Source organism: Oncorhynchus masou, chromosome 17 (assembly GCF_036934945.1).
Source record: "Oncorhynchus masou masou isolate Uvic2021 chromosome 17, UVic_Omas_1.1, whole genome shotgun sequence".
Classification (NCBI taxonomy): Eukaryota; Metazoa; Chordata; class Actinopteri; order Salmoniformes; family Salmonidae; genus Oncorhynchus; species Oncorhynchus masou.
The window spans coordinates 21,815,938-21,839,337 of record NC_088228.1 but is presented as its reverse complement, the minus strand read 5'-3'; the positions used below and the strand labels follow the sequence as shown (position 1 = coordinate 21,839,337).

Genomic DNA, 23,400 nt, shown 5'->3' with positions numbered 1-23,400 from the left:
TGGTGTCAGACCACTGATGGACTCTATCAGCTCCAATCTCCCTCATGTCCAGCCCACCACCACCCAGGAAAAGACCAGCCCCGCAGACCTCACAGGAGACACACGTACCATACTGTACTGTATCAATGTATACCCTCTCCATGCCTGTCTGTTATGTTGTCTGCCCATACATCTGCACAGGTTTAGTGATTGTAAACAGTTGAGATCAAACTCAAAAAGTGTTGGTCAAAGGCAACACAATGTATCCAATCAAATGAGGAAGAAGTCCCACACAAGAAGCCGAGCTGCTTCTCCAGCTTCGCTCAGAGACTTTTAGGCGCCATCACAAAAACCCAATTATTAACCCAGTTAACAATTAGGACTGAGCCAGCAGCAGCACCATTCGCATGCAAGCTCTAGGTCCAATTCCAGTCTCCATTAGCGGAGACCACCTTCAAAGTGTTGTGGGCCAGATTAGCTGGATTAGGAGGCCACTGAAAGGACTCATGCTGTTTTGGAGGAAGTCCCACAAGGAAGAGACATGCTTTACCTGCTTCAGCCGCCAAAGGAATAACACAAAGAATATACGGTGTTGTACTGTAGCACAGATTAGACCTTCTAGGATACAAAATCACAGATGTACAAACTCAAATGCGCACACAGCCTCGCCACTCACTCACTCACTCACTCACTCACTCACTCACTCACTCACTCACTCACTCACTCACTCACTCACTCACTCACTCACTCCCTCACTTAAATACATTCGCATAGAAAATAGACTTTGCTGGAATGGTTCTGTTTAGGAACTGTCAATCTGTCATCTTGCCCATCCCCCCCTCTTTGTTATCCATTTAAAAAAGCATGCAGTATAAAACTAGAGGGATAGATTTGGCCCTGGCTGGTAGAGAGCGAAACAAGTCTTTGCTGAAATCAAGCTTTAGTTCTACTGCCATTTTCTGTAGGCCATCCTTTTACAGAATCAGCAGCACCTCCCCATCCCAGTTCAATGTGTTACTGAGCAGATAGAGAGGCTCCTAATTCTGAGAGAAACCAGGCAGAGCAGCAGAGATTGAATGCAGGCTTTTGTCACTCCCCTCCTGAATTTCTTTCAGATGTTTCCCAACAAGCAGGAAAAAATAAAGAGGGAACTTTCACAACAAAAGCAAATGGACCAAGACTTTTTCCCAGCAAATAAAACAATGCAGGCGTTGGGGGGCTTGGCTTTCTACCTTAACGAGAAATACAGTGTGTGTCGGTCTGTGTGTGTGTGTGTGTGTGTATGTTGGGGGGAGGGAAGGGGAGGGTGGTGTCTGAATTGGACAAGGTGGTAAAAGGAGAGGACACTGAGGTATTCCTTCACCCCAAAAAGTGAGAGGATGAGAAATGAAGTTCAATTTGAGAGGAAGAACTGAAAAAATACCGTTGAAAGCGAAACGCAAAAAGAATCCGCTTCAGTTACAATCTATTCAGATCTTGATACTTCTGTCAGCATTGACATACATTTCCACTGGTGTTGGCAGTTAGGCACTTTCCATTTCCATATGTATAGGCTTGCCTGTACTAATTATGCTAATCATCCCTGGTGTTGGCTGCTGCGAAAAATAGTCACATTAGGCACTCCACTGGCTGCTAATGCAGCTTAATGTGTGGTTGAAACATACATTCATCCCACGGTGAAAGGCAAAAATGTCCCAAATTGCTGGTCTCATTCAGCCTAGAAATACATTTATTGAGCCCAAGGACCATCCCCCCCCCAACACCAAGTACAAAGAAAATGTTTTTCTCCATTCTTCTTTTTCCAGAGGGGGTGCAAGCGGAGAGGAAAATGGGCAAACTCTACCCAAAAAGGTGACTGGTGTCACTTTATTTAAAGTTGACCAAGGAGAACAATCTCTTTTGGCAGGATTTAAGAAACTGTCCAAGTGAATGAAATAGAGATTTATACAGGAGATGTGTGAGACGGGGCTTGTAGGTCTGTAACAGGTTATAGGCCTTCAGCACTCCCAAAAATACACACCAGTGTCTGCAAGGACTGGTGCAAGGACTGGCAACATAAAATACAGGATGCTAAACAGGTCTACAGTTACATATAGTGCTGAAATGTAACTATACATGTAAAAAAAGCCAAGTCCCATAAACACTACATAACTTGAAAAGATAGAGTGGCTATGATTCACTGCTTTAATACTGTATATCTCCAAAAAGGATATAACTTAGCACTGTATATTATAATTCTATCCACAGTGGACGGTTAATGGTGACTTCAATAACAGAGGGAGCTGGTGAGGTTTTGCATTCAGCTCTTGTGTCTGCCCCTTGAGGAGAGGACTGAGGCTGGAGGATCGCAGAGTAGTGGGAGGTGTGGGGGGAATGAAGGAAGGGAGGGAGGGGGTTGAAATAAACATTTTCAACTGACCCAGGTTGACTCTGGCCCTGTTTGTTCTTTCTACTGGTGAGGTCTGAGGCTCAGCAATTGGAGTTTATTTATCTAGCTGGGGCACTGTGGCTTGCCATTCACCTACAATAATGCCTCATAGACCTTTCATTCTCTTGTAGCAGACCCTGAACTGGAAGACTGTGTATTTTCTGATTAATTATAGCATTTACCTTGCATTTTTGTTTAGATAACTGTTCCAAACACTGAAACGTCCACATGTTTCCCTCATGCTGCTAGGGCTCTAGAAGGTACCTACTGTTCCCCTTGTGCTGCTAGGGCTCTAGAAGGTACCTACTGTTCCCCTCGTGCTGCTAGGGCTCTAGAAGGTACCTACTGTTCCCCTCGTGCTGCTAGGGCTCTAGAAGGTACCTACTGTTCCCCTCGTGCTGCTAGGGCTCTAGAAGGTACCTACTGTTCCCCTCGTGCTGCTAGGGCTCTAGAAGGTACCTACTGTTCCCCTCGTGCTGCTAGGGCTCTAGAAGGTACCTACTGTTCCCCTTGTGTTGCTAGGGCTCTAGAAGGTACCTACTGTTCCCCTCGTGCTGCTAGGGCTCTAGAAGGTACCTACTGTTCCCCTCGTGCTGCTAGGGCTCTAGAAGGTACCTACTGTTCCCCTCGTGCTGCTAGGGCTCTAGAAGGTACTTACTGTTCCCCTCGTGCTGCTAGGGCTCTAGAAGGTACCTACTGTTCCCCTCGTGCTGCTAGGGCTCTAGAAGGTACCTACTGTTCCCCTCGTGCTGCTAGGGCACTAGAAGGTACCTACTGTTCCCCTCGTGCTGCTAGGGCTCTAGAAGGTACCTACTGTTCCCCTCGTGTTGCTAGGGCTCTAGAAGGTACCTACTGTTCCCCTCGTGCTGCTAGGGCTCTAGAAGGTACCTACTGTTCCCCTCGTGCTGCTAGGGCTCTAGAAGGTACCTACTGTTTCCCTCGTGCTGCTAGGGCTCTAGAAGGTACCTACTGTTCCCCTCGTGCTGCTAGGGCTCTAGAAGGTACCTACTGTTCCCCTCGTGCTGCTAGGGCTCTAGAAGGTACCTACTGTTCCCCTCGTGCTGCTAGGGCTCTAGAAGGTACCTACTGTTCCCCTCGTGTTGCTAGGGCTCTAGAAGGTACCTACTGTTCCCCTCGTGCTGCTAGGGCTCTAGAAGGTACCTACTGTTCCCCTCGTGCTGCTAGGGCTCTAGAAGGTACCTACTGTTTCCCTCGTGTTGCTAGGGCTCTAGAAGGTACCTACTGTTCCCCTCGTGCTGCTAGGGCTCTAGAAGGTACCTACTGTTCCCCTCGTGCTGCTAGGGCTCTAGAAGGTACCTACTGTTCCCCTCGTGCTGCTAGGGCTCTAGAAGGTACCTACTGTTCCCCTCGTGCTGCTAGGGCTCTAGAAGGTACCTACTGTTCCCCTCGTGCTGCTAGGGCTCTAGAAGGTACCTACTGTTCCCCTCGTGCTGCTAGGGCTCTAGAAGGTACCTACTGTTCCCCTCGTGCTGCTAGGGCTCTAGAAGGTACCTACTGTTCGCCATTTGGAGTAGGTCATTCATGCTTTCTGTATATGTTATTTTCCCCACTTCTACAGTCTCTTTTTAAAACACAAATCCCAAGTCACTGTGTAATATTTGCACAGCTTGTCTGTGTGTACGTGTCTGTCAAGATCATCAAAACTGTGTCAAGAAGGATGGGTTTAGTTCATGTGGGCTACCAGTACATACTTGTACATTACATGTAAACATTTATTTTCCACTCTTAATGCTCTATTCAAAGCTTTTTGCTGGTCTTTGGTGGTATATTTTACCTACTACAAAATATCAAACCTTTTGGGTAATCTATTGTTGCCATAGTAATAATGCTATAGCTAAACATATATTACATCCAGAAAAAACAGCTCCCTACCCAGGCAATATACTTTTTCTTCTAAGTCCTGCTTGAACTGGTGAGAGAAATGTGTCCTGAGAGAGAAGCCATACTGTTGTTTTTAGGGAATGGGAAAATGTTGAAGTGTATACCCCTAAAACCTTCAACCCCAATGCTCCCCCACCCCCACCCTCATCTCCCTGCACTTTATTATTCCCCTTTTCTTCCGACAGACAATACACGCTAGGTCACATTCTCCCCAGGTCCCACCCATGACTGCTAGCCGACTTTCCTGTGTTGTTGCTTGCTCTTCATTGCTTCTGAGGTAGCAAAACATGTTCAAAAGAAAACAACATATGACTAACAAAAAAAGGTTCCTTAGCTGAATTTAGCGTGCATTATTAGTCAGCACTCTGTCTGTATTAGCCAACCAGTGGAAGTCGTCTGTCCACCTAGAGAAAGAACCGCTTAGGCTTGTATCTGTCACAACCCCATATGTACACCTTAACAGGTACCATATGTTTAACTACCACACCTTTCCTCAGTTTGAAGAAACCTACTCCCATATGTTTCTGACTAGCACCAACTACTGGTTTATATACCACCAATAGTATATCAACATTCAGAGCAGACAAGTCCCAGCTAAGGCTGTAGTGACAGTGTACAGCAGGGATGTGCATTATCAGGGTCAGAAAACAAATTCTCTCTAAAACACTATTTTCTACTGTTCTATGGCACAAGTTTTAGCACATTATCCTGGGCTAGGTTAGGGTTGGCTAGAATGGGGTAGGCCAGGTAGGGTATAAGGTAGGCTAAGGTAAGGACCCTGGTGGTCTGACTTCACAAACAGCCGGACATCGATACTAGCACGGTGGCAAACGTGACATTTGGGTGGGAGTTGAGTTGGGGACAGATATGGCCTGAGGATATATGATGGGGGGCAAATCCTCTCAGGAACTTCCAGCTGGCCAAGTGTGAGCCCAGGAGGCCTCATATCAGCACCCTCATCCCTCATATGCGGTCAGAATACGCCTCTGCATGTGTTGACAAGAAGACCCTATAGATGTGCGTTCTGTACTGAGAAAATATTAAGCCTTTTACACTTGCTATTTTTAAAGTTTGAGTCCGGACTGTAAGTTGTTGATGAATAAAATAATGCTCTTTAGACACTCATCTTTTCTAAGAGAGCAATGAACTTCTCTGTTCTATTAGGAAATATTTCCTCCCTTTTGTAAAAGTGTGTGTGTGTGTGTGTGCGTGTGCGTGTGCTTGTGTGTGTGTGTGTGTGTGTGTGTGTGTGTGTGTGTGTGTGTGTGTGTGTGTGTGTGTGCGTGCGTGCGTGCGTGCGTGTGTGTGTGTGTGTGTGTGTGTGTGTGTGCTTGTGTGTGCGTGCGAGAAGATCTAACCTCTCCTTGTTACCAAACCACTTACTTTTCATTCAACTCTGAGCAGCTTTGTCAATGGGCTATTGGGGGAAACAACACAGGCAGAAACTTTAGAAACATGGGCACTGCCTCTTAAAGGAACAGCATTCCTTTTCAGCATTTGGGCATTTCACTCAGAATGACTCCATGATTAGGCATAACAAACCCATATGGCTACATCTAACAACCTCCTTTCAGAAGACAAACGGTTAGCTTATTTAATGTGTATGAAATACACACCAGTACATTACCAAAATACTGTGATCATGACAAATTACACTGCGATAACTTCACATCTTGTTTGTGAGTCAGACTCAGACAACTCAACTACAATCTGACAAGTAAATCTGAAAATCGTTGGCTTCACCAATCTGACAAAAACTCAAACACAGTGTGTCAGACCACAGGCATTTCATTGACAACAGTAGTAGTAGTCCCCTTCCCAGCCAAAGTGTTGGTACGGAATAAAATACACAGATACTGAGTGAGTGTTTATACTACAACTGCTGTGACTCTTTTTAGAATGTGCAAAACAGGTGGGATATCTTCAGTTGTATTAACATATTTTTTGTAGGAAAGGGGGTGCTTTTATTGTTGAATGGAATCCAAGAATAGTTAAGGACCACACAGGGAGCTAGGGGGGAGGGTCAGCTCCTCAAAGATGGCTAACGATTCACACAGCCCATCTGCTCTTGGGATCAGGAGTGCGGCAAAAGCCTAGGGGGGCTTAAAAGGAATTTGGCAGTGTGAAAACCAAATAAAGCTGCCCGAATATGCACCGATAACCCAGCCTGCACACAGAAAGGACTGCAAATAAAACATGGATCATGGAACCACCATGGCAAACAACACAAGGCTGATGAGAAGAACAAGAGAAGGCCTGCATTTGCAGTGAACACCAATACTAGCTCCTTGTGTGCAATAAAGTAGGAATATCTTGACCCATTCTCCATTCCCAATGCAAAGCAACTATGGCATCAGCAAAAAAACACACTCAAAAGTGCAGATCTTACAAAGTACCACAGCTTTCAATGTTTACAAAAGATTACAAAGAAAAAAAACAACACATTTTTGTATATCACCCAATCATGAATAACAACTGTAGAGGATCGTCTCTACAAAAAACAACCATCTCAACTACTGATCGACAAATCAGTCAGACAGCACCCATACAGTTTCCTGTCCCCCCTTCAGTAGTTTAGATGGCAAAATGTCTACAACAAGTTCATTTGGGCAAAAAAATGACCCCTTTCTCCCCTTCCCAGACAACCCCCCCAAACCATACCCCAAAACTGAAACGCCAGACTCACCTTCAACCCACAGTTGCTCAATGTCCGTCTCAATGGCAGCAACCCGCAAACCCACAGACAAGGCACCGAACACAAGCAGTCCAATGAAAAGGACTTTTCCACAATGTCGCTGGATGTGACAGCCCAAAGAAAACAGAAGAGCCTGGAACCTCGCCCGAACCCACAACGGGGCTTTCTGACCCACAGCCTTCCCCTAAAGAGACAAGAGGAACATGGAGGGAGAGAAGAGTGTTATTACATTGTTATTACACATTAATAACAACATATTGCATTACATGGAATGTATGGCTATGGCATAGACGAGTACAAGTGTTCACTAATGGAAGACTACATTGTTTCTAACTGTAAGATAAAAAAAGTATATAGTAGTCTTTCTAGTATTACTAAGATTCAACTACAAGGGCAGAGAATGCTATGCTAATAAGATAGCTAACTTGAGTATGACTTTCATTGTGATAACGTGACATACTTAAGGGCATGTTCAACATGACAGTATCTACTGTATTAGTCAGCTACTTGAGAGTCTTCATGTCAGTTGTCCTGTAAGCAAATCATATCTATGTGAAATACATCACTGAGCTAATGTCAGATCTAGAGACCATGTGAATATCAGAATAGAACCAGCCAGAACCCTATTTGATATTAGGTCATTGAGGGCCCAACATAAAAAAGAGTAAAGCATTGGCCAGTCTTTGGATTGGAATTGGCCCTCACAGTTGGCACAAGCGAGGTCAGGGTGCCACTCATCACCAGAGGCATGGGGGTTTGCTATGGAATCAAAACCCATGACATCACAATTATGGTTAAATGGTTTGGACTTAACAAAAATAAACAACATAGTTGTCAAATGGGATATCAACTACTCTATGCTGTTCTTGTGTAGCCTACTACACATGAATAATACACTATTAACAACTAGGGTTAAATAAGCATCTAATAGAGGCAATCATGTTTGCATACTGCCTCACTCATTTCATATGTATATACTGTATTCTATTATACTGTATTTTAATCAAAGCCACTCCGGCATTGCTCAATGTAATATTTCTATATTTCTTAATTCCATTATTTAACTTTTAGATGTGTGTTTTTTGTTGTGAATCGTTTTGGATAGTACTACACTGTTAAATATTACTACTCTGTTGGAGCTAGGGACAGCATTTTGCTCCACCAGCAATAACATCTGCTAAATATGTGTATGTGACCAATACAATTTGAGTTGAACACTTCTGTGTACTTGGACTAGGACTTCCATTTTTGTCCAATCTTACCATATTTCCTTTTTTAAACACTCAGCCAGCTGCCCCTAACAACCTCCCGGTAAAACATATGAAACCCAATGCTGTTGTGCACTAACGCAACTTCTAGTTTTAAATGGAAGTTGAAAGATTACAAGATTGCACATATTTGAGTCAGGAGTGATGTAGACTATACCGTACTTCACTTTATAGGCTACATACCTTCTTACAGGCTATGCAAGGATTTGACAATAAGCAGTTTCTATACCAAAAATCCCTTCTCCTATAATTTAAAATTAAAACACTGTCTGAAGACCTTCTACTATACCCTTTCAAACTTTACAAACAATGTCACCGGTCTAGTACAGACACTGGACAGATGTTTTGGTTTCACTTAGGAGTTTTGACACATTTCCAAGCGTTCATGCGGTCCAGTGATGCTTTGTCAGATAAAACGTAATCAGTGAATTCCTCTGTAAGACCCTACTGCATTTTCAAACAAACTAGCCCACAACGGGGACCCTGAGTCTAACTGGTTACAAACAGAGTTGAACAGATCCCACACACGCAGAAATAACTATTTTGAGTTGTATGGCTTCTAAAAATGAATGGATAAAGTTATTCTCATTCATAGGGGGATCGGGGCTGGAAGTGTAAAATCACTGCGTGCCAGTAAATGTTACAATGTAACACCGAAATATCACTAGAGTGTAATATCACCGTGTATATCACATTGTATGACATTTTGACATAAAACTCCCTCAATTGATATTCCTCCATTCGAGTAGTAATAACTTCAGTTTCCGCAAAAATACCAGAACATAACACTCATTCACAGAGACGATGAATGAAACATTAAGCATATTCCATCGAAAGCATTTCATCACCTTAGAAATCTGTTTTAATGCGAAAGCAGCGTGGCAGTAGCTGGGTCTCCGGAGAAGATCTGAGTTTACTGGCGGCGGGGAACGCATATAATTCGGGGGTAAATCTCCAAAAACACCGGCCCCTGGGACTCTGGGATCCGAGGCCATAGTCCAAACAAGAAAACAAAGCACAGAGCAAAGCAAGAGAGAAACAGTGCGAGTTCAGCAAAAGCGACAATAATCCAAGATAGAATACTAGCGCATCCACCGGGTAAAAGTTTGGATAATATATTCTAGTCTTTCCTTGAGCCAAAGTCTTGCAACTCCATCCCAACATTATGTGCCCAAATCCGTATAGATCCTTCAGTCTTCATCCGTCCTAATAGCTTATAAAACAACGTTTCGAAGTAGGAACGTCTCGATCAGATCTCTAAGTCTGCCTCTGATCCCGTAGCAGTAACATTTGGAGAAGTTAGCCCCTCTGCAAATCCTGAAAAGGGTGGTTTGATGGAAAAGTGCTCTGGTTCTCATTGGCCAAGGAAGAGGCAAATTACTTTGCAAACATCTCCTATTATTAGCTGCTAAGCAACAGCTCACCAAAGTAGAGAGAGGGGGAGACCACCCAGGCAGCCCTTCAAATCGAGGGGAGGGGGAGAGCGAGGGGGCGTCAGAGAGAGGAACTCTTTCAATAAACTCAGCACACTGCTGCCTGCGCTGTTCTGCACACTCCCAATTGCCTTATCTCGGTTATAAGAAGCAATCACACATGCCATCTATTGATAAAACAGACACTTTATTTTTTAATCCAGAGTCGGATATAAATAAAAGTAGAAATTAATCGAGTAGTTTCTCACACATAAATACAAGGGACTGAATAGTCTAAATTGTGTACTAAACTAGCCTTATTTATTGGCAGGAGAGTTTTCAACTCTATAAAGTAAAACAAGTGTTAACTGTAAAACATTCAATGTTACTTTTAAAAATGGTTTAAACAAATTTTAACTCTCAGACTATGGTGCACACCTTCAAAGTGAATTCCTTTGCTTGACTTTGGCCTATATAAATCTCACTATTTCATTAAACAAGATATACTCTGTTTGGTACTGTATTGTGTGTGCAGGGGTTGTGTCTATCTACAACTAATTGCTAAGGATTTACTGACATGTTTAATTCCACTGTGCTGTGCAGTTTACCAAACAGCTGTGATGAGTGTGTGTGGTGTTGGTCTTCAACATTGACAGCTGCAGGTTCTACTTGCCCTGGTGTAGGGCATTTCACTTCTAACAGGGTTTGAGCAGACCCTCCTACTATTGCCAGGTAGTTATTGGTTTCCTCTGTCACAGCCTACTGTCAAGTACTTCAGTCTAACTTTGTTTACCTGAGTCTGAAGGCAATATAGTTTATTATAGAGTGAATGTAAGACATGTATACACCAGGAATGGTGTAGGCCTGCACAAAAGCAATATAAAGTATAGATTATTTGTGCTCTATTGAATAAATAAATGCAGTCAGGAGTGAAAAAAACCCCATGCACTTGTCTTGATAACCACTTTATTACAGAAAATTAAATGCCAACAAATGATTATGGTTGGCATACATAACAATCAAGATGGGACAACAAACTGCTGATAAGTTAAATAAACCTGCTACTTGCACTTTGGATGTGTAACAACAGCAATAGTTGACACTTTATGGAACCATTAAGGGTATTTCCTTCCAGCTCTACAATCCTTTCATCTTGTACATTGTTCAAAAACTGTGAAGAGAATGACTTCACATTTAAATAGATTAGCACACACCTACATGACTGAGACATACTCTCTTGTTGTCTTACGCATCCTTTGGCCAATTTATAAAAAACATTTCAGTTGGTGGATAACATGTAGCTTTCAACCCAGGCCTTCAAGATGACCATTGGACTGGCAATTTGATTTAGACTGACTTAAAAAAAGAGAAGTGTGATACTTGACAAGCATACATGTATAATTGCAACTATATCAGTATACATACACAACGTTACATACTGTAGGGGATTTTTGATTTAATTCAATGCAAACCTCAGACTCCAGGTCTAGCCTACATACTGTGTGTGAGTGTGGACAGAGATGAGTGGGAAAGGATATTCATATCATGGTGGCATACAGGGGTGGTACTAGAGATCAGCTAGTTACTCAATTTGTTCAATTGGATGAGGGGAAAAGGCAACTGGAAATTGGAGCTAATATGGAATGTGAGGAATTGCCCTGTGTGGTAAGGGGCCCCTTGAAGCCTAACAAACTGAGGGAGGTCTGGTCCGAGGTCTAGAGGCCTTGAATAAATAAACCCCAGAGATGACCATGCGCTGTCCAGATATCTCCCCAATATAAACCACTCCCTCTCGGGCCCTGGCCTGCCTGCCTAGCCCCGGTTCTGTATGTGCAATTGCAAAGTGGACACAGCTTAAGCATATTCCTGGACTAAAAAGCATGTTCAATGGGTATTCTCCCTTGAAATAGGTTTTTAGTCCAGGACTAGTCTTAGGGACTGCACACACCACACCTAATGTTGATCTGCCGTTCATCTGCAATTCTTTCGCCTTCTGTTTGGCCCGGTGTGTTTAAGGGACCACCTGCCGGTAGGTATCTGACTGCTGACATTTTCGGACAGTTTTCACTTGGTTGGCAAATTATGCCAGCAAATTAAGTCTGGAGCGGTACTCTGTTCAGAGGTGCTAAGTACTCTCAGCTGGCAAACTCTACTGGTGTCCATGCCTTTAATATGTGTCCAGGAAACCAACCCATAAGGGTAGAACTTGGCATATCGGCAATTTTTGTGCATCATATGAAAGTCAACAAAAGTAACTTTAGTTTTGTAGATACATTAATTTCCATTTTTTTTTTAACAATCGTGCAACTACTTGTAACTTCATATGGCTGATAGGCTACATATAACTTCATTGCTATGATGTGTGAATACAGCATTCTGGTAACCAGAACAATTACAATGTTCAACATGGTATAAGGTATTCTTTTTCAGCAGGGACCACATTTTTCTGCCAACATTTCTGGGGACCAGATTTTTCCCCAAAGAATTTCTCACTCCACCCACCCCAAATCTAATGACACCTTAAAATCAGTACATTTAGACTTTGACATTAACAAATATCCTTCAATTCATTGCATTTTCATCTCTTATCAAAATGAAAAGAAACCAATAAATACACTTACTCAATAAAATTGAATTTTCTAATTAACTTTCCCAAAAACATGGAATATAGTCCCATACAATAATCAGTACTCTTGATTTGTTCCAAAAATAATTGGTGATCCCACTGCAGTTCCCCCCAAACCCACTAGGGGTCGCGACCCCGACTTTGAATACCACTGATTTAAGTTCAATTTATTTTACGTTATTGCAACAGATAAATTCCATAAAGAGTGCACTAATTCCACCTTCAACCCACATTTGTCCACTTTTAAACAATATTTGTCCAAACAGAACCCATTACAATCGATTACAATCACTATTAACTAAATGGATTTCAGGTTTGAATAAATCAATAACCAAAACATATCACAATCATTTATTTGAATCAACAAGTGCCAAACCGTAATGATAACAGTGCAACAGTATTACAAGTAATAGCAGTAGTATATTTACACAGTAATAAGCACGCAGCACAAATATGTGTACAATCCATGGAGGGACCTATTCTTAGGTCATCCTCTATTCTTAGGTACTGTTAACTTCTATCATTTACTCTTAAGAAATCTTTTCACTGCTGGTGATTGAAGCAACAAAAAGACACAGCGAACCAAACCAATATTCATTGAGCGCATGTTTAATGAATGTTTACGAAGGGCTTTCTTAAGTATTGGTAAGCCAAAAGGTGCATTGTAGCAGAATGACGTGTACATGTAAGTATTGAAGGGATGTCTTTAAAAGAAGAGACCTGCCACACAGCCAGAGATACGATTCATTATGATCATGTATTTCTTTCCCCCTTTGTCATGTAATGAATGGTCTGGTTCCCTTAAAGAGGTATTGTCAGACTTTGGCAGGTGGCAACGATGGCAGAATCAAACTTTGTTTATGGGTCTCTCATCAACTTATCATTTATGTATCTACCTATTATGTACCTATATTGTGAGGTGGGTTGGGGTTGAATTGAGAGAAAGCGAGGAGAACAGACTACAAATAAAATGCATTGACATGTGTAGTCAGTGCTCTGTGACATCATTGCATCATGAACCATTGAAACATAATATGAAATTATGCACTGCTCTGGTCTTTGCAAGTTAAAAACTACAAACTGGGACACATAAGCAAAGAGTATGTATCATATATCATCTGACGGGAACAGTTCAATCACCCAGAAGAGCTTTGCGTCCATAAAAGAAAACATATCACACAGGGGAATGCATTTAATCTGGCAACACTAAATAAAAATAGCCGGTTGCCAGACTGTCTGACAGACTCAATTAAATACATTAACTGGTGACAAAACCTGTGCACATGGCCCAACATGGCTTTGTCTGGTCTGCTGACTGTGGTGCAAATCATTTATCATACCTCTAACCTGCTGCACAGCTTGTTTAGCTAGCTGAAAGCCATGGTGGTTTACTACTGAGATATATCGGAGTTGGTGTGCCTCACGTTCCTATAGGTTATTATACTATACATGGATCCCCCCCCCCCCACACCCTTTGTTAAAGTAGCATAAGCAAGTGTTATTTCTGTTGAGCTGCTTAAAAAGACACTGTGTGTGTGTGCTTCTGTGCGTTGAGGTGGGCGTGAGGGTTGAACGGAGGCATGGGGGACGCAGCAGTGTCTCAAAAGGTAGGGCTGCAAAAAAGGGAGGAAATTAGTTTGTGCCTCAAGAACAGAGAAGACAAATTGAGGAAGTGTTCTGTTAATGTGTAGAGGTCAGCAACAGACATGCTGGTTTTTGCCACTTGGGTGGCCTAGCCAGTCTCTCACCCTCCAACATGCTCAGCCCTCCAGCCCCAAAACCACCCACCCCAAAAGTCCCAAACTCCACCCCACCACACACACACTCCTCCCTTGGAGCAGAGCTTCTCTTCCCTTTCCCCCTAGATGTCATTTGGTCAGTTTGACCAGCACCCATTTGGCCTGGAAGCCAGGGCAGGGTACTCCTCCACAAGGACGGATGTCAACCAGCTCTCTCGCCTGGAGAGAGTCCCAAATGGCACCCTAATCCCTATACAGATTTATTTACTGCACTACTAAAATGGGGAATATGGTGCCATTTGGGACACAGCCTCTTGGACCAGCTCCTGGACAGTATTTATATTACTGTCTACATGTCGTCTCCATTGGCTTCACAAGGACCACTGCACTTACACTACTTCCTGCAACTGCCAAAGGCACATTACACCACTGCCTGCCTGTTAACATTAGTATCTTTATTTGGATTAGAGCCTGCCAACGTTCACGGCTAGCCATGCAGCTGAGCTGACACAGAGGTACGGAGGTGTGGACAGAGGAAATCAACAATCATAAAAAATAGCAGTGGTACATCTAGAAGACATTAAACATTCAATTTCTTTTCATCACTTTGAAAAAGTTCCCAAACTGTTGAGTGACCACTCTAATTAATTTCATCCTTTATAGTCTGTCCATGGTGGTGGGACATGTTTTATCATAGTAACAAATAGCCCTATGGAGACTAACCCAGAGACGAGAGCTGATATATGATCTGTTGGATGACATCTGATCCCGAACCCTGGAAAACACAAGCATCTGCCACATTCGGACCAGAGAGGTGGGGACTGACACTGAACATAGAGCTGGTTAACTCCTAACCTAACTAACACAGCCACAAGGACTTGGGAGTTGGCTGCTGTATAAATATACAAACCTGGCTTTAAAAAACAACCCATGCGCCACATCTCATAAATTGGACTTGATGCTCTAAGGTCAGAGGCTGCAGAAAGGGTTAAAGCAGGAAGAAGAATGAAAATAACATTATCTTTAATTTATGTTAACATTTATCTGCGTATGCAAGTCTTTAAATGGCCACAAAAAAGGAGTCCTTCGAAGATTTTACAATAACTTTTGTATCGGGACTTAAATCTACTGTCTGTATAAAGAAAATAAAAAAGCAAAAGTGAGTTGAAAGTTTAGTTATTCGAGCATCACTAACGGCAAAAACAAAAGAAGAGAAAAGACAGACAACATAATTACTCTGCCAATGACGATAAATGACTATTGGTCACGGACACAATATGAAGCAGGCCACTGTAAATCACACGACAGACGGAGCACCTTCCTGGAGATCTGTCGTCGTTTGTGACTATGGAACTTCAGACCTGTAATTTAAGAAATGCGCTGGCGAAAGAATGTAATAAATCTTTGACAGCAAAGAAAAAAAGTCAAGAGACCAACTCCTAAATTTCTATCAGTTTGTGAACGTGGGAGGGATTATGTGTTACTTGATGAGATCTCACTGGGTGGTCCAGCCCACCATTTTTGTGTACAAATAAACTTAACCCCAATGTGCTGCTCTGGTCCTCTGCTGCACCACACGGCATAGACACAGACTACCAGGCTGTATAGTCGTGTGAAGAAATGTGTGTGTAGACGACAACACACGGACCGAACAAACACTTAACAAAGCATTATAGAATCACCCAGAAATAACAGACAAGACTCACACAAAGAACACCACAAACTGATCCTTGGGATAAATAAAATTGCTTTTATTTGGACACAATGTAAAAAAAGACAATGGAGATGGTGGGGTGATGTGTGGAACTGCCTGGTGGTCAGTTAGTTTGCCTCACTGCTCTGGTCTGTTGGATCGGTCAATAAGGCGTTGTTCCATCAGTCAGTCTTCCCCCTTGTCTAGATCTCCATCAGCTGGTCAGTTCCAACGATCACCTCGTTAGTCCTTTCAGCTACAGGTGAGAAGAAACCTCTCACAATTAGACATTTGAGTTAGAAGATTATGAACTTTTGTTCTTCCGTAGAACCTAGTATTTGAGATGGAACAGTGTTCGATAAACTGAAGTCAAGTTCTGGTCTTTGAAGTACTTTTCAAGCAGAAATTAAGTCACAAGGCAGTTAACATGCTCAACTCAGACAAAAAGTATGCAGTGCATTGCAAAAGTATTCAGACATTTTGGATGTCTTCACATTTCGTGTTACAAAGTGGGATTAAAATGGATGTAATTGTAATTTCTTTTGTCAACAATCTACACAAAATACTCTGTCAAAGCGGAAGATTTTTTTATGTACACTACCGTTCAAAAGTTAGGGGGTCACTTAGAAATGCACGTTTAAAAAGAAAAAGAAAAGCAGATTCTTTTGTCCATTAAAATAACATCAAATTGATCCGAATTACAGTGTAGACATTGTTAATGTTGTAAATGACTATTGTAGCTGGAAACGGCTGATTTTTTAATGGAATATCTATATAGGCGCACAGAGGCCCATTATCAGCAACCATCACTCCTGTGTTCCAATGGCACATTGTGTTAGCTAATCCAAAAAGATAATTTTAAAAGGCTAATTAATCATTAGAAAACCATTTTGCAATTATGTTAGCACAGCTGAAAAATGTGTTGATTAAAGAAGCAATACAACTGGCCTTCTTTAGACTAGTTGAGTATCTGGAGCATCAGCATTTGTGGGTTCGATTACAGGCTCAAAAAGGCCAGAAACAAAGACTTTCTTTTGAAACTTCTCGGTCTATTCTTGTTCTGAGAAATGAAGGCTATTCCATGCAAGAAATTGCCAAAAAACTGAAGATCTCATACAACGCGGTGTACTACTTCCTTCGCAGAAAAGCGCAAATTGGCTCTAACAAGAATAGAAAAAGGAGTGAGAGGCCACAGTGCACAACTGAGCAAGAGGACAAGTACATTAGTGTCTCCAGTTTGAGAAACAGACGCCTCACAAGTCTTCAACTGGCAGCTTCATTAAATAGTACCCGCAAAACACCAGTCTCAACGCCAACAGTGAAGAGGCAACTCCGGGATGCTGGCCTTCCGAGTTCCTCTGTCCAGTGCCTGTGTTCTTTTGCCCATCTTAATCTTTTCTTTTTATTTGCCAGTCTGAGATGTTTTTTTCTTTGCAACTCTGCCTAGAAGGCCAGCATCCCAGTGTCGACCTCTTCACTGTTGACGTTGAGATTGTCCATATACCACAAACCCCTGAGGAAGCTTATTGCTATTATAAACTGGTTAACAATGTAACTAGAGCAGTAAAATACATATTTTGTCATAGCCATAGTATACGGTCTGATATACAATGGCTATCAGCCAATCAACATTCAGGGCTAGAACCACCCAGTTTTAATGGTGCTTTTAGAACAGCTACCTTTTTTAATGGCTGTGATGGGAGAAAACTGAGAGATCAACAACATTGTAGTGAGTCAACGCTAATGACCTAAATGACAGAGTGAAAAGAAGAAGACAAATGTACAGAATTTACAAAAATATGTATCTTGTATGCAACCAGCAAAGGAAGACACTTCGCTGGTTGCGTAACACTTTTTGTTTGGTGAAAATCCAACACGGCACTGAGTAAATGCCTCCTTTTCAAGCATGGTGGTGGCTGCATCATGGTATGGGTATGCTTGACATCGGCAAATACTTTTTCAGGATAAAAAGAAACGGGATGGAGCTAAGCACATGCAACATCCTAGAGGAAAACCTGCTTCAGTTTGCTTTACTCCAGAGACTAGGAGAGGAATTCACCGTTCAGCAGACCAATAACCTAACACAAGGCTAAATCTAAACAAGTTGTTTACCAAGAAGAACGTGAATGTTCCTGAGTGGCCAAGTTACAGTTTTGACTTAAACCTGCTTGAAAATCTGTTAAGACTTGCTGTCTAGCCATGATCCCCAACATCTTGACAGAGCTTGAAGAATTGTTAAAAGAATAAATGGGCAAATATTGCACAATCTAGGTGTGTAAAGCTTTTATAGAATTACCCAAGAAGATCCACAGCTTTACAATCGATGCCAAAGGTGTTTCTAACATGTATTGACTCAGGGAACTGAATACTTATGTAACGACATTTTAGTAATTTAATTTCTCTTGAAAATAATATGATTTTTCTTCCACTTTGACAAGAGTATTTTGTGTAGATTGTTGAACAAAACAAAAAGCATAATGAATCCATTTTAATCCCACATTGTAACACAGTAAAGGGAATAAATCCAAGGGTTTTGAATACTTTTACAAGGCACTGTATATTTTCACCATGTGCCAAATCATACACATTTCTAGGATTTCGACACTTTCCCTCTCAATGACAGATGGATCAGGATTTCAAGAGAAAAACAAGATGAACGCAGATGATTCTTTCCCTCACATAAGGGTGATGCCTAACAGCCTATTGAGACAAACCTGAGGAGAGCCTGCTATCCATCCGGAGCAAAAAAGCTAATCCAAACTAAACCGGGGAAAGTGATTCATGATCCATAAAAATACATTTTAGTGTGAAGGAATCCGAACAAAGGCTCTGTTTTTGCATTCAAAGTTAGGAGGAAAGAGAAACAGAGCATGAAACACCAGGAGAGCAGTGTATTTGTGAGGGAGAGGAGGGGAGGAGGAAGAGCATATCTGTCTCCCTGAAGCATGGAGAACAGTCTTCTTTCTTTATGAAGCAGCAGCAACCACCTGCAGAGTCCCACCGCCACCTGACTGCTTGTGCAGTCAGAAGACGTCTGTCTGGTCTGGTCTGGTCTGGTCTGTCTGTCTGTCTGTCTGTCTGTCTGTCTGTCTGTCTGTAGCTGCCTGACAGGGTGGTCTCTCTCTCTCTCCACAGACACTTCCATCTAACTTCTTTATGAGTGGAGGCATAATTCTTTTACCAGTCATACTCCTCATTTATCCTCTGACGAGAGAGGCAACCCACCTGATACGGATGGTGTTCAGAAGCAAACTGAGCCCGTGAGGAGCAACTGCTTCAGGGGATTTACATATAAAGCAACTGCTCTTTGTTTCATATGGATATCATTTCTGTAAAAGAGAGCCCACTGTTCACAGTATGCATGTAATATGTATGTATACACAGTGGGCCAATAGCTTGGGGTGATAGAAGTCAAAGCTGTATGTCTGATGGATAGCCATGAATAGGACCACCCTGTGAAGCCAGATTGAAAGGGAAAATAAATACCTTTTACTTCAAAACTAAATGTTAGTATATCAATCCGAGACAGTCACTATAGTAGAGAAGGCTGTATCTAAGCACTATCCAACCTTACGGCGAAGGCAAAGTTCAGGTTTAACATTAATTTGGCCTTAATTATCCATATCATGTAAGAAGAAAGAAAATAACAGTACTTTTTATATCATTAAGATTAAACTATTCAAATTGAAGGGGAACTTGGCACTTTGATATGATGAGTCAAAGTGCTTTTGACTTCAGAACTTAAAAGAGAACGGTTGTTGGCATCCTCCGGGCTATTTCGAGACTTTATGGCAGTTATTATAAGTGATGCTTTTATAATGATAGGTTACATTAACCTCTGCTCTGTGGCACTCTGTTAGCCTTTTTTCAGGGGCTATCTTTGAATTGTGCTCTCTTGCTGTGCTGTGCTTTAAGCTTATAGGAGTTAGGTGGTGTTGGTGGCGAGGGAGGGGGATGGGGGTGGATGCTGGGCTGGGGGGCTGAGTGTATGGGAAGTACAAGGATCTAGCTTGTAATTTGGGATTTCTGGGAGCCGTTCCATAAGCCAGTGCTTTCCAGGTTATGGCAGGCTAATCAGGTCCAGTCGCACTCCGATAACCATAACTGGCTGGGAAGTTGGATGGGCAGGGTGGAAGGGGGTCGGTTGGGAGGGAGGTAAATGTTGCAGTATTTGGTGCAGGGGGCCATGGTGTAGCAACACCCTGTTGTTCAGTCAATTAGGCTGAGCAGGCCTTGGACATCTTAGGGGCGCCCCTGACAGTGTCATTGATGGAGAGGTTAGAGACCAGGCCAGGACCACCCGGAATACAACAGCCACCAGACACCCTTCCCCCCACCCCCACAATCCCCAAAACACACACAAACATACAAACACACAGGAACACACACACAACCCCCCAGCTTGATCAAGGACTATGGACAAGGGGATTAAGAATATTCCAAAAATAGGGTTAGGTTTAAATGCGCTTTAAGAAGGAGAATAAAACACATGGCACACGCAGGCGCGCGCCACACACACATTCACCCAGTCACATAAACATTGACCCACACAAGTTCACACCCAATAATCCCAATTTCTACTTTTGGAACATTCCTTTTGGATACAATACTACATGACTTGTAGCATGTGTCATTTCTGCCCGTTGAGGGACGCAAATTCAGGTACCTTTCTCAAACTCCCATTTTTTTTCCAGAAATCCCAGTGGAAAGTTTCCTGGATTTCCTACTTATTCTCTCCTGATTTGGGGAATCTACCAAACAGGATTTCTGGAAAACCTGGGATATTTTGGGGCACTGGAATCTACTGCTGCTAGTTAGAGTAGAGGGGAGTGGGACTGTGTGTGATAGCAAGGTGAGGTGAGGCAGTAGTATGCTCACCATCTGGCTCTATGCGCTGGGCACTCCCCACCAGGCAGTATTTGATGTCTGCACCTCGACCAATCACAGCATTACTGCAGATCACACTGCCCTGGATGTTACACCTGTAGAACAAACACAGAGCAGCATCAACTGTCAGTACCCCTTAAGAACTAGTACATTATCACACTGTGCAGCTTGTGGGTATCTGTGAAGACATCGCAGCAGAGTTGATTTCTGGCCAGTGGACACTGAAATAACACAGTCAAGATCCTGGTTTTATGTACTGTTTAAACATCTACTCCAATTTCAAGGAGGCCGTTTTCTGGATGAACAGTAACATTGTCCCGTTGTCTGTGGCTGCTTTAAACTGCACAGGCTCACACACACACACACACACACACACACACACACACACACACACACACACACACACACACACACACACACACACACACACACACACACACACACACACACACACACACACACACACACTTTCCAGGGATCACTTTGGCACTATAAAAACTGTATAACTTTATTTGCCCAGTTTGATGTTTACTTGACATGCCTGGGCCAGGCCAGGTTTTTTTTTCAGAGTGGAAGAAGAACATATTTACAATGAACACTTCTCTTTCATGTCTTCAGCTAATTGCCCAGCTGAGGGAGGTCCTTGTCCTTTCCTGCCTCTGACCCCCCTTAAAAGGAAACATGATCCCTCAGAGTTTTCAGCTGTCTTGTTTAATGTTCCTAAAGAGACTGGATTAGCATCCGTGTTTCCCCTGTATTCATTCATTGTTGCCGCCACACCAGTTATTTTATTTATGGAAAAATGCACTCAGTCTAAACTTAAAATGACTAAAACTAGACAAAGTATGCAGAAAAGATCATTGACATATATTTTTTATTATAATCTTTCAGAAGTAAAACAAAATGCTAGACAGTGTGAAAATAGAAAATGATTTAGATTAAATTACTATTTTGGTCATGGCTGGATTACTGGTGGGGCAGGCAGGGCACATGCCCAAGAGGCCTGATTGGGTTTCCCATTGGTTAGTTAGAATGGTTGAGCATAAGAACATAGAATTAGCCATGGCAAAATGCATAGAATTGCAGGAAATTAGTTCACACTGCACAATTTCCTCTCAGCTCCATGGAAAAATGTATCAAACTGCAGGAAACAATTTAAGCCGCACAAACGAGCTGACCACAGCCATTACCACACCGCCCACAACCTAAGACCCTATTGATCCAGAAACACCTGAACAACCCGGCCCCAAATCCCACACAACAGTTACCAGCGCTGCTAAAAGAAAACCTAGAGGAAAGACTGAGCATGCATTTTGAAGAACAACACCAGCCTCTACCTCGTGTGTGCTCCCGAGTGGCGCAGCGGTCTATGGCACTGCATCTCAGTGCAAGAGGCGTCACTACAGTCCCTGGTTCAAATTATTCTATATATTCTATTTCACCAGATAGGCCAGTTGAGAACAAGTTCTCAATTACAACTGCGACCTGGCCAAGATAAAGCAAAGCAGTGCGATAAAAAACAACACAGAGTTACAAGTGGGATAAACAAAAGTACAGTCAATAACGATAGAAAAATCTATATACAGTGTGTGCAAATGGAGTAAAAAGGTAAGGCAATAAATAGGCCAAAGTAGCAAAGTAATGACAATTTAGAAAATTAACACTGGAGTGATAGATGTGCAGGTGATGATGTGCAAAAGAGCAAAAAATGTAAATAAAAACCATATGGGGATGAGGTAGGTAGTTGGATGGGTTATTTACAGATGGGCTGTGTACAGCTGTAGCGATCGGTGAGTTGCTCAGATAGCTGATGCTTATAGTTAGCAAGGGAGATATAAGTCTCCAACTTCAGCGATTATTGAAATTTGCTCCAGTCATTGGCAGCAGAGATCTGGAAGGAAAGGTGGCCAAAGGAAGTGTTGGCTTTGGGGATGACCAGTGAGATACACCTGCTGGAGCGTGTGCTACGAGTGGGTATTGTTATGGTGACCAGTGAGCTGAGATAAGGCGAAGCTTTACCAAGCAAAAACCTATAGATGACCTGGAGCCAGTGGGTCTGGCGACAAATATGTAGCAAGGGCCAGCCGACGAGAGCATACAGGTCGCAGTGGTATATGGGGCTTTGATGACAAAACGGATGGCACTGTGATAGACTGCATCCAGTTTGCTGAGTAGAGTGTTGGAGAGTGTTGGCGAAGTCAAGGATGGTCAGTTTTATGAGGGTATGTTCGACAGTGTGAGTGAAGGAGGCTTTGTTGCGAAATAGAAAGCCGATTCTAGATTTAATTTTGGATTGGAGATGCTTAACATGAGTCTGGAAAGAGAATTTACAGTCTAGCCAGACACCTAGGTATTTCTAGATGTCCACATATTCTAAGTCAGAACCATCCAGAGCAGTGATGCTAGTCGGGCGGGTGAGGGCAGCGATCGGTTGAAATGCATGCATTTAGTTTTGCTAGCGTTTAAGAGCAGTTGGACGCCACGGAAGGAGTGTTGTATGGCATTGCAGCTTCTTTGGAGGTTTGTTAACACAGTGTCCAAAGAAGGGCCAGATGTATACAGAATAGTTTTGTCTGAATAGAGGTGGATCAAGGAATCACCCGCAGCAAGAGCGACATCATTGATACATACAGAGAAAAGAGTCGGCCCGAGAATTGAACCCTGTGGTACCCCCATAGAGACTGCCAGAGATCTGGACAACAGACCCTCCGACTTGATACACTGAACTCTGTCTGAGAAGTAGTTGGTGAACCAGGTGAGGCAGTCATTTG

The 23,400-nt window shown here is 42.6% G+C and overlaps 2 protein-coding genes across 2 annotated transcripts in view; both read right to left on the bottom strand.

The window, feature by feature from the left end:
- The window catches only part of LOC135558697 (protein patched homolog 1), a 36,792-nt gene extending 27,131 nt beyond the window's left edge, over positions 1 to 9,661 (bottom strand). The window contains exons 1-2 of the mRNA XM_064992739.1: positions 9,121 to 9,661; positions 6,996 to 7,188 (exon numbers count right to left, since the gene is read on the bottom strand). Of these exons, the coding sequence (XP_064848811.1) occupies positions 6,996 to 7,188; positions 9,121 to 9,267 (340 nt within the window). The 5' untranslated portion in view covers positions 9,268 to 9,661. The remainder of the gene's footprint in view (positions 1 to 6,995; positions 7,189 to 9,120) is intronic.
- Positions 9,662 to 15,778: 6,117 nt separating this feature from the next.
- Positions 15,779 to 23,400, bottom strand: part of eif2b3 (eukaryotic translation initiation factor 2B, subunit 3 gamma) — a 42,063-nt gene continuing 34,441 nt past the window's right edge. The window contains exons 11-12 of the mRNA XM_064992738.1: positions 20,621 to 20,724; positions 15,779 to 15,998 (exon numbers count right to left, since the gene is read on the bottom strand). Of these exons, the coding sequence (XP_064848810.1) occupies positions 15,946 to 15,998; positions 20,621 to 20,724 (157 nt within the window). The 3' untranslated portion in view covers positions 15,779 to 15,945. The remainder of the gene's footprint in view (positions 15,999 to 20,620; positions 20,725 to 23,400) is intronic.